Raw genomic sequence first — 11,681 nt, forward strand, 5'->3', positions numbered from 1 at the left:
TTGACTGCTTTTACTCGTGGGAACCAGTAGGAAAACCCAGAGTTTTTTATCTTGGTGGTGTCCAAAAAGGCGTCTTTTTCAAAGATCCAATCCCGAACTTTATCAGGGCTCCACAATTTGAGAGTGTTAAACTCTGGTAAGTTGTATCTGGATAGAATGTCTAATAGACTTTTATGCCAAGTGGTATTATGTTGTAATGATACAAAGGCTTGTTTAGCCAATAGGGTGTTCGGGGCATCTATGAGGTTGATGAAAAAACGCAAGAATCTTAAGTGGGCCCTAGCAGACACAGAAGGTAATCCTACTTCCACTCTAAGGAGAGCTGCCGGAGTACTCTGAGGGAGGCCTAGAATTCTTCTGAGATAAAAATTTTGGAAGATTTCAAGCCGTTCTAACAGCTTCTGATTCCATCCCCAGAGTTCTACTCCGTATAACATCTGTGGAATCACTTTTCCAACAAAAGTTTTTAGTGCCGGGGTCACCAGTTGCCCACCCCTCGAATAGAAAAAGCTGAGCAGGGCACCAGTTGTCCTACGTGTTAGAAGTGCTACAGTCTTGAAGTGGGCAAGCCAGCTAGATGTGGCTTGGAAAGTGATACCAAGATATTTACAATACAAGCAGTATTGTAAGCAGGCAGTAAATGTTAGTTTAAGGTAATTACTGCATGTTTATAGCATAATGTCATTTTATGGATTTGCATTTTTCCTTGAATTTACACATTTTGACAAGGTGTCAGATTTATTTATTGCAGCCATTATTCATTTCTTGTCATTTGTGGAAGGCCAAGTAGTATAAAGTATGAGAAGAACCAGATTTTTTGGCGTGCGCGGGGGGGGGGGGTAATTACTTTAACCCATTTGAGCTAATATTATTATTTTGGTCTAACTAACGGATATTCTTATAGATCTGTGCCAGACTTGCATTTGCAAATACTGTCTTTAAGAAGCCAAAAATTAATTAGGATCTAAAAATCCAAATGGAAGGTTTTAAATTTAATACCAACAATCAAGTCCAATTTTTATAATCCCATAAAAAGTTATATGATTGCAGAGCATAAAATGATTGGATGCTATTGAGAAAATGAATACTGACCCAAGCAATTATTTGGGGTCAGTTTTTAAAGGGTTATATAAGGTTGCAGCTGTGGAGTGACAAATAATCTTGTAGATGCATAGCAAAGGGCATAATGAACTATAATTTCTTAAGTTCAATGCCGTAAAAATAATTTTCCAAAGCATGACTTGGGTATAAATAATGCAGTGACATTTGCCTAGGCCTGTCAGATACCTTGTTTTTCATCACAAGTCCACCAAGATCCTTTCGAAAGGTTACAGTTCATTTGCATGACCACTTCCTTATTTTTACATCGTGGGACCTAATTGTAGGATGATGATGCTTCAGACTCCCACCACCCCAGGCGGTTTGGAAAGGCATCCTGTTTTGGGCTTGCACTCCACACCATGTATAGCAATTGTAGCAACGCAGGTCAAACCTTGACTCCTTTTTTGAATTTAAAAAAGTGTCCTTGGTAAGTGGTGCTTACTTCTGAGTAATAATAACAATAATAATAAAATTTATTTATACCGCCCCCTCCCCAGCCAAGGCCGGGCTCAGGGCGGCTAACAAGCAATAATAAAAACAAGTTGAATGAATACAACTTAAAAACAAGATCAAAATACAACATTGAAACATTAAAATGCAGCCTCATCACAGGAGGAGAAAGGAAAAAAGAAAAAGGGGGAGGGAATCAAATTGACTCCAAGCCAAAGGCCAGGCAGAACAACTCTGTCTTACAGGCCCTGCGGAAAGAAATCAGATCCTGCAGGGCCCTGGTCTCATGAGACAGAGCATTCCACCAGGCCGAAGCCAGTGTTGAAAAAGCCCTGGCTCTGGTTGAGGCTAATCTAACTTCCTTAGGGCCCGGGACCACTAGGGTGTTGCTATTTATGGACCTTGAGGCTCTCCGTGGGGCATACCAGGAGAGGCGGTCCCGTAGGTAGACATGCATAGAATTGTATGCTTAATTGTTTATAACAGTAGTTGCATTGGGCAAGCATATAGATGTATGTTACAAATCCCCTACTTTTTCAAAATGAAAAGCAGCTTTAGGGAGCAGCAATTTGGAGTGGAGCAGAAGAAGCTTCTTAACAACTTTCTTGCCAGCTGTTTTTCTTATCAAAGTCCTTCCCCCACAGTGTGTTCACCACCACCCCACCCCATGCGTGGTTCCTGATGCATGTTTATGAAGAGCAACTCAGGGTTCAGTTTAGGTGAGAAGTGGCTGGTGTTGAAAGGTGAAATATACTCTGAGTCGAGAGTGGATTTCATGCTCTTTATTCAGCTCATAGTGGTGAGGAGGAATGGAATGTTCCCCCAGAATGTCTGCTTTATATACATTATTTACACAATGGGCCCCACATGATTGGCTAATTCTGGGATTCACCTGTAGGCCAATCTGGTTGTGGATTCACTTCCACCTGGAGCTGGATTGGGTGGCTCCTGTGGACCAATCAGACTGCTGCATTCTGAATCCTATTGTTCTAGGACCAATCAGACTGCTGCCTTTTGGATCCTATTCAACTCAGTACATAACAAAAGGATTAAGAAAGTAGTTATACATTCCACCTTCTTGCTTCTGTTCTCACAATTGTAGCCTCCTGGGGTTGCATTTTCCATTTTAAAAAGGAGTTTGAACTTCATATCTTTAATATATTGTTGCACACCACCCCAATCTCCAGGTGGTGCAAGATAACAAATAAGGATCTGTAGAATGGAAATGCTCAGCTTATGGTCAGCTCCAGGCACTTACCCAGAGTTCGTGTTTCCTTTGGAATGAGGTACAGCAGAGACTGTGGTGTCTATGATACATGGTTTATTTACACATATATAAAACCTGAGCCTAAAATGGAGGGGTTCACAGCATTAACACCACCAAAGAGCCTTGTTTCTCCCATAGCCACAGCCTTCAAACATGACAGAAATCAAACATGACTCTTACTCTTTCCAGTTTGCTGATTTTTCCTCTGGCTTTCATCACTTCCAAACTCTACTCTCAACACTGGTTTTTTCTGTTGAGGGAGTGGGACAGGGATTAGAGGGGTCTCTCTCTCTCTCCCTGTCCCTCTCCCCACACTTACAACAATATCAAATTGATTATCAGTCAAGTCTCTGATGCTCAACAACACCATATTGGAAAAACATCATGTTTTAATCAGGGGCACTCCCTTTGAAGTATATATGTTTGGGACTGCATTAAAAAAGGTATTGTTCATCACTTTGTTGTAATTATGTTTTTTCATTTTTTTTTAACAGGGAGTGGATACAAAAATTCTGAAGAAATTGTTTTTCTCTGAAGCATCCCTTGCAATTTTACAGGATTGCTTTTGGTGGTGGTTTCTTCACAAGTTCAAGGTATGAAGACACAGAGCTTTATTTTCATTCTTATCCAAATTAAAAAACATAATTTGAATATATAAAATTTCTTGGTCATGAATGAATCTGTGCTCACATACATAGACTTCTTTGTTAAATAACTGCTGCCCTTTGACTGATTTGTATTGAAAGACAAACAGAATAAGTCCCACAGAGAGTGATAATAACCCTGAAAGAGTTTTGCATTTGTGGGGTAAATAACCCATACTAGAGAGCTTAAATCTGACATCCAAGGTGTGTGCAAATGCTATAACCCTTATGTCATGCCTGGGCTTTTCATATATGAGATGTAAGCCATTGTTTGGATTATCAGTGCAACAAAGAGTGAAAGCATGCAGCTTGGGGTAGATACAACATTAACTACAAAAATTCCACTCATCTTTCACTCTCTCACACACACAACACACACACACACACAGAGAGAGAGGGGGTTTCCTATGTCATGTAACCTTTTTAGCTCCAAAATCACAATCATGATCACTCTGAAGTTCCTGTTAATTCATACATTATTTCTACCACCTGTGCTTAAAATCAGTGCTAAGTGAAACAATGAAATATCAATGCTAATAATACCTTTTCCTGATTTATTTCAAGCCTGATCAAGCTGAACAGGACCACCTTTTTGACAGAATATCAGACAGCTTTGTGGCGCTTCTCTTGAGTGCTCCCAGTTTCATAAAAGATCCTTTCTTTCAGGTAAAGACACTAATAGGTATTTTTCAATCGTGAGTGTTGCCCCAGAATGCATCCCTTTGGCATCCTTATACTGTATACTTAAAAGCATAAATATATACTTATACTTTTAAAAGAGGCCCTGTAGAACATGTGTACTCTGTATCCACAGGGCCTCTTTTAAAGGACTCACCCTGTATATCCTTATTCTGTACACTATCATGCTGCCTCTTAAACTCTTTTCGGAGATGAAGATACCCAGATCCTTTAGCTGCTCCTATGTTTTGCCTTCAAGCCCTTTTATGGTCACTCTTTATACTGGTGCCAGTGACTGCATCCTCAGCCAATGTCTAAGGTCCAACCTACACTTTATGGGATGTATGGGTACTGTCACCTCACTACCCCCAGGTAACGTTGCTGGAAAAATAATGTAGTATATACAGGCTTGGGAAATACGGCACGTACATGATAATGTGTAATTATCACAGGTTCTTGTAGAGCTTGTCTTGAGGTCTGGGCTGGATGCCTTGTTAGAATAAAGTTATAAACTCAAGCAGAAGCAGCTGGTCCCTGGTTTTGGGGCCCCAGCCAGTTTAGTCCTCTGAGGCCAAGGGCAAGTATACCTGGCTCCCACCCCCACTCTGCATGGGCCTGAAGTATTGTACTCGGGCTACATGTACTTTATTGCATTTTCATTACTTCTGTTTCTTTCTCTGTACTTCATTGTGGTGTATGTGATTTTGTCCCATTTGTATTTCAGTTTTAAGTTTTGGGTTCTTTGTTACAATAATGTTTAAGGTAGTTGGTGTCACTTCTGACATGGTGCAACAATACTGTAACAAAAATAAAATAAAATAAATTGTTTTCCAAACCATGTATCACAGGTTTTGTCTCCTTGGCTGCTGCTTGTGGAGACAAGGAAACATCACATAATATCCATAATAAAGCTTTTTTGCTCTCCATAGTTTTTGATGATAAATAGTACAATAGTAACCCCCCAATTTGTTACTTTACCTAAAAAGTACTCTCTGTACATTGCTTCACAAGATGTTAAGCTAGCTGCCATGCTTACTTACTTCGCACATTGGCAGAACTATTCATTTCACCACAAATAATGATTCAGCTATGCTTAAATGTCTGGGTTTGTTATTAACTATACTTTGCTTATTCTTTATATTACTCACTGCCAACTTTAAATGTTTTAAATTTAGCTTTGTTTGTATTTTGGCAGATGTACCCTGACTGCTTGTCGCAAGCCATCTATGTTACTTTTTGTGAAGCTTTTCCTGAATCCCGTCTTCGTTTCACTGACGAATTTAAAGAGGAACTAATGGATTTAGTTTTTCAGTGGATAAGAGGTACCACAATTTGTCTTTGAAATTTATGGTATTAGGACTTTTCAGAAATATCTTTTCTACATAACTTTATATATTCAGCATTTTATTCCAGTCAACATCAGTACTACAGAATGGTAAAGAATAATAACACTAACACTCTAATAATGAAAACAATGAGTCCTGTGGCACCTTCCAAATTTATTGCAATACATGTTTTTGCGAATGAAAACTTTCAAGTCGATGAGAGCTTCTGCCACAACAATTCAGTCTTTAAGGACTAAAGTAGATAGCATGCTAAATGCATCACTCTTAATCAAGGTTTAAGAAAATATAATAGTGGGGTGAGATACCCAATTTTCATTGGAACAGCAGCACACAGTGTGTGTGTGGGGGGGGAGGTTTAACTGTTCCTTCCTCAGCCCCAATCCCAATAAAATCTGCAGAAAGCACACACACACACACACTAATGCGGGGAGGATTTTCAGTGGGATTACAGCTGAGGAAGGAATGCTTAAACCTTCCTTCTCCAATACTGTGATCCTCATGAAAAGTGGACTCTCCTACTTGCTAGAAACTTATGATGCCCTGGTGACATTTGAAGTGATGAGCTTCAGGGCTATATGTGTAGTTTTGTCCCAATACTTTATGGGCTCTTTGTTGCAAGCAACTACTACTATTTATTACTATTCTCAGTGTCATTATCATTATCGTAAATTTATTACCTGCCCTTCACTGGCAGGTTTTTGGGCGAGTTGCAATTTAGAATTCAGAATTAAATACAATAAAAACATATTACATTCACAAGAATAGACAAATCGGTATATGGTGGGGCAGCGGCGCTACTATTGTATTGACACAACTGTTTCTTTAGAATTTGTCACAATGCAGTCCTCCTAGGGAGTACCATCCTTCTGTGCTCAATGGAATTTACATGCTTAGAATTATGCTGTTAAAGTGACACAGCTAAAACTCGCACTTCATGAGTATAATACTTATCAAGGATTTGTCTTGGGAAGTACCAAATGTAATTTCAGCTGTGCTTATAATTTTATGGTACAAGTGTTACTGAATAACTAAAACTTACGCTCCAGTTACTGATATGATGACATTCTCATTGAAATAATGCTTGTCATTCAAAATAATTGCAAGTATGGAATAAAGTAGAACTCCTCAGATATGAACTACTAAATGTGCTTTATAGTTCTCAGGGTGGGCAGGCTTTAGAGAGCTGCCCCAGCAACATTTCAGTGTGTATTCCCCCCTCAAATAACAACCATGGTGATCAAATGTATTCTTATGTGGTTATAACACTTACAAGATAGCCTCTGTAGTTCCTATTGTGAACACAAATAATCCACCACCAAAGACAACGAATTTCATGTCTGAATAATCTACAGCGAAAAGTGCTAAAATTAACAAAACTAGGACAACATAAAGCATTATGCCTCTTCTTTAGAAATATCCATCGAATGTTAGTTCTCAGTTTCCAGTAAGAAAATGAAGAATGTTAGAAAGAAAATGAATGAGGACTAAACCCCAGTTTGCTAACAAAGCAGCAGGCTGTTGAAGATACAATGCATACTAAGAAGTAAACATGTGCCTTTCTTTCTGTCTTTCTTTGGTAACAAAAGAACTGAAAAGCTCTTGTCGGTTCTTTTTTTAAAACACACACACATTAATTTATGCTTTGCAGGTTTCAAACCACAAAAATCTGCTTGGAAGAAATGGAATTTATTCTGGTTGGAAGCGCCACTGACACAAATGCAGAAAACAGATTCCTTACATAAGTTATCTAGTTTGAAACTCCAAAACTCTGTGATTAAGACAAGGTCAATCGGAAAGTCTTGTAAGTACCAGGCAAAGAACTTAGAAAGTTATTGAATGTTTGTTTCAGAATACTGGCATAATATTGGCCACCGTATTAGTGAAATAGAGATCAGTATTATAAATCTTATAATACTGTGTATCTGAAGAAGTGTGCATGCACACGAAAGCTCATACCAAGAACTAACTTAGTTGGTCTTTAAGGTGCTACTGGAAGGAATTTTTTTTGTGATAAATCTTAAGGATAAATATGAACCCTGTAATTTATTGTTGCTTCAGAGGAATCAGAACAAAATGTCAAATGCTTACTCCCCAGCCGTGAGGTTCAGGATGCAATATCAGCAAGGAATGATTTTGAGTATCATTTATGTTGAGACAAGGCTGTTGTGATGGGTTCAGCTTAGGACTGGTGTTGAAGACATCTGGGAACTTTGTGATGCCTGGTACAAGTTACCCCACATCTTAAGAAGATGGGACAGTGTATAGATGAGTGTTTGTACTGATTCCCTATTACATTTTTTTTTTTTTACATAAATCGAAGTGTGGTTTTAACCTTTAAAAACATAAACAACGTAAACCCTGGACTCACTCAGCTAGACTGGTAAAGAAAAAGTGATTTATATGCGTTGTACATGCAATATAGCATTGTGCCACCAGATGGCACAGTGGAGCCCCATTTTTCCTCTGCCTGTTTTCCTTATTTAAATTTACAACGTGTTTAATTGAAACGCATCTTTGACATGTCTAAATCCAACCCCTGTACCATGGAGACATTGTTGTCCTGTGCCACATCATCATCTTTTAGATGTACTGAGAACACTCTCTTAATTATCCTATCCATGTTCTAAGTATAGTAAGGAAAAGCATCGCAAAAATTACAAGACCCTTCTCCCAACAACTTGTCTGGCCCATTTTCTAAGGCTTTGTAAAATCAATCTTTTCAGTCTGAGATTTTATAATGACAAGCAACAAACATTTGCATAGAGACTGGAAATACCATCTTTAAAAATTTGTTGGGAGCTATAATGTATTTTACACATGTAAGATTTGCTTTATATACAAGGAGGAATCGCTGTAGCTTAGTGAAAGCATGCAATATGCGCCTTAATTTGGAGCAGAATGTACATGGCCAATACAAATCCTGCAAGGTGCAGAAAAAAGGATATATAAAGAGTGCCTCCCATAGCTCTCTGTTTCCAAAAGACTTGATAATATTGTTGCTCAGGTGGTAATTCCTAGAAAAAACTTTAGGAGGAGTACAGTAATATGCCAAACGCTGTAGGTCAGGGATCAAAATATTCTGCCCCAGGCATAAATTATAAATTGTTTCGGTCTCAAGTTTGGATGGAGGAAATGCATCCCAATTTGAATGTTCTTCACAAAATAAAAAGCTTGTTTCTCTCTTTCTGTTATGAAATGGCCACTGGGTGGGCAGTAGTTGTGGCTGGTCACACCAGACCCCTGGCCTCACAGAACAAAGGCCTCTCCATTGTGAGGCCGGCGACTGGGGGAATTCCTCAGCCGGCCACAACGGTGGCCGGGATAGCCTGCCACTGGTTGAGGTCAGGTGGCTGCTGAGCCCTGCTGTTAGGTCAATCAGTAGACCTTACTTTGGTACTTTAATGTCTGCCATATTTATCTTGTATGCTGGCCTTTTCTTCCTTGCACCGCTTATTGACCTTGCTATGGTTCATTAATGGTTGCTGTATTTCGAGCTGGAAATGAATTTGCCTGCTAAAAGATTGGCCCTGTTTGGAGGTTTTGCAAATAGCAAATAGTCACAACCATAGCTGTCAACCGTCCCTTATTTGGCGGGAAAGTCCCTTATCCCAGCGCTGTGTCCCGCTGCTGTCCCTTATTGATGATTTCCCTTAAATTTCCCGGGTTTCAAAGGAAGTAGCTCCTCTCCTTCCCTGCCTGCTGGCCAGGGAGGAAGAGGCTCCAACTGTGTTGCTTGGCTACGTTGCTCACCCAATAAGGAGTCTAAGAACGACTGGGGGGGTGGAGCTTGCATGCCTTGGGCCGATCAAATTGGCCGCGTTGCCTGGGGACTCGCCTTTGCTCAGCGCTTCCCAGAGGAGAGGTGACGGTGGTTTTCCTTGCTGCATCCCCTTTGCCGGGTTGTTGCGCTGTGGGAACCACCGCTTGAGGCTTCGTTTGGCTGCTGGCTGGGCTTTCTGCCTTTGGCTCGGAGGGGCTCAGAAGTCTAACATACCTGTACTCTGAAAATCCCTTATTTTGGCTGCTGATCCCTTATTTTTGAGGCTGCTGGTCCCTTGTTTTCAAATCTGTAAGTTGACAGCTATGGTCACAACTTTTGTGGATAAGGCATTGGATGGAATCCTTAGTCACATATTGGGGCGGGGTAAAGTGGGGCAGCACCCCTATCCTAAAACAAGTGCAATTGCAGAGTAGCCCATTAGAGGGATCTAGTGGGAAGACTTTGTTCAGAAACCAAGTGTGGGACAGACAGGGCCATAGAGCTTTAGACAGCAGCCTCAGAAGCCCACCTATGTAGACCCACATCTTGATGTTCTTCAATCCCAGGCTCAACCCCACTCTAGCATCATCTGGGGACTCAGAATGGATATACACACAATGTATATCCATAAAAGATGTGGCTAATTTTTAACCCCAGAATGTTGTCTTGTTCAGTTTGTTACCGCTATCATAGGGGAGGCAATTGGATCTGCAATACTAAGCAATTTCTTCTCATTGTTATCTCAGCTCTTTGTTTTCAAGAGTATTGATGATATCTCTACAACGCTTCCATTTCTAACATTTTGAGCAGAATGTTTGTGAATCAGGGTAGACTGACTGTGGGGAGTTAATACTGACGTTCCAAATAAAATTGGAGAGAATCTCCTATTCTAGAACAGGAATGTAAGTGGTTATAAAATTTCAGTACTTGGAATGCCTTATGATTTGCAAGCTAACAACCCTTAGCCAGTGTATTATTAGATTAACTACAGGGCCAAGGGCTTTAATGTTTGACTTTCTTCATATGTAGGTAATTTTGTTGCATGCTTAAGACTTTATTTTTCGGGGGAGGGGGGCTTAAGACTTATATGTTTTAAAGCATTAGAAATACTTAAGCGGTGTGTATGCCTTCATGACTGGATGTCTCATGCCCAAGATTTTATGTAACGCCTTCAAAATGTATGATTAAGTGATTTTTCATATGGGCTTGCTCTGATATGATCCTACTAAGCAACACCATTACTGTTAAATTTATTCTGTATAATATCACTCCAGACCCTCCTAGTGTCCCAATTTTCCAGGAACGTCCTTGATTTAGAGAAGCCGTCCCGGTTTCCAATTGGATCCTGGAACTTCACACTTTTCCTTAGGTCCCTATTTTCATCAGAGAAATGTTGGAGGGAAATATGGTCACTCTAATAGTCAAGTAACTATCATAGAGTCATAGAATTGGAAGAAACTACAAAGATAATCTAGTTCAGCTCCTTGCACTGCAGGAATATTTTGCCCAACGTGGGGCTTCAACCCACGAGCCTGAGATTAAGAGTCTCATGCTCTACCAACTGAGCTATCCCCCAAGGCTATGAAACATGCACTAGAATATTGATATCCACTATAAAAATAATAGTGTGAAACAGAATAGTTATTAAATTGTAGGGAAAACATATTTGTCCCATTGAGCTGAGAAATGTATGGTTCCCACTATTATTCTCCAGCAGCTGGTATTTAGAGGCATACTGACCCTGATTCTGAATATGGTATTTTGACATTGTGACTACTTTCTCTCTCATGAATTTGTCTCTTTAAATCACTCTGAATTGGTGGCCATCACTACCTATTGCTGCAGTGAATTCTATTGAATGCTGTTCTCCTGGTATTTATTTTGGATCATAAGCGAGACAAACTCTTCTTCTCCTTGATTTATGATGATAGACAGAGCCTAGTGTTACGCCTGCCAAACCAAACGTAGAAGAAATATTTAAAAATACAAAAAGAACTGTCAGCGAGACTTAAGAGCCTTTGGATTGTATAGCTTTTAAATGTAATTGTTTAATAAGGATTTTGTTTTAAAAAACCTAGTTATGCTTGTGGGTTTAATTTTAAGTGTTCTGGTATGCATTTTAAGGCTAGCTTCAGTTGATCAGCTAATGAAACCCACTGTGGCGGAAACGTTTTTCTTTCTTTCTAATGAATGTTGTCTTGACAAATGCAGTGTTCAGTTCTTTCCCAGCCACGTGTGTGTATTTAAATGTGTAAAGGGGAATATTATTGTGTGAGTATACTTGCAAATAGAAATGCCCTCATTCAAGGCAATGAATAATAGTGTAGGGAAAGGTAAAAGGCCTTCCACAAGCCCAACTCTTGACTCTCCCTACTTTTGGCCAATTCACCTCCCCTGGTGATTCAAGTAGTGCTGAATAGCAAAGGAATTTTGCA

At 39.7% G+C, this 11,681-nt stretch overlaps 1 protein-coding gene across 1 annotated transcript in view; it reads left to right on the top strand.

Moving 5' to 3' along the window:
* Positions 1-11,681, top strand: part of FAM227B (family with sequence similarity 227 member B) — a gene marked incomplete at its 5' end in the record, with an annotated part of 121,430 nt that overhangs the window by 15,336 nt on the left and 94,413 nt on the right. The window contains 4 exons of the mRNA XM_081887518.1: positions 3,313-3,411; positions 4,027-4,128; positions 5,336-5,462; positions 7,135-7,287. Coding sequence (XP_081743644.1) covers positions 3,313-3,411; positions 4,027-4,128; positions 5,336-5,462; positions 7,135-7,287 — 481 coding nt within the window. The remainder of the gene's footprint in view (positions 1-3,312; positions 3,412-4,026; positions 4,129-5,335; positions 5,463-7,134; positions 7,288-11,681) is intronic.

This window comes from Podarcis melisellensis, assembly GCF_964234715.1.
Source record: "Podarcis melisellensis genome assembly, chromosome: 14".
NCBI lineage: Eukaryota > Metazoa > Chordata > Lepidosauria > Squamata > Lacertidae > Podarcis > Podarcis melisellensis.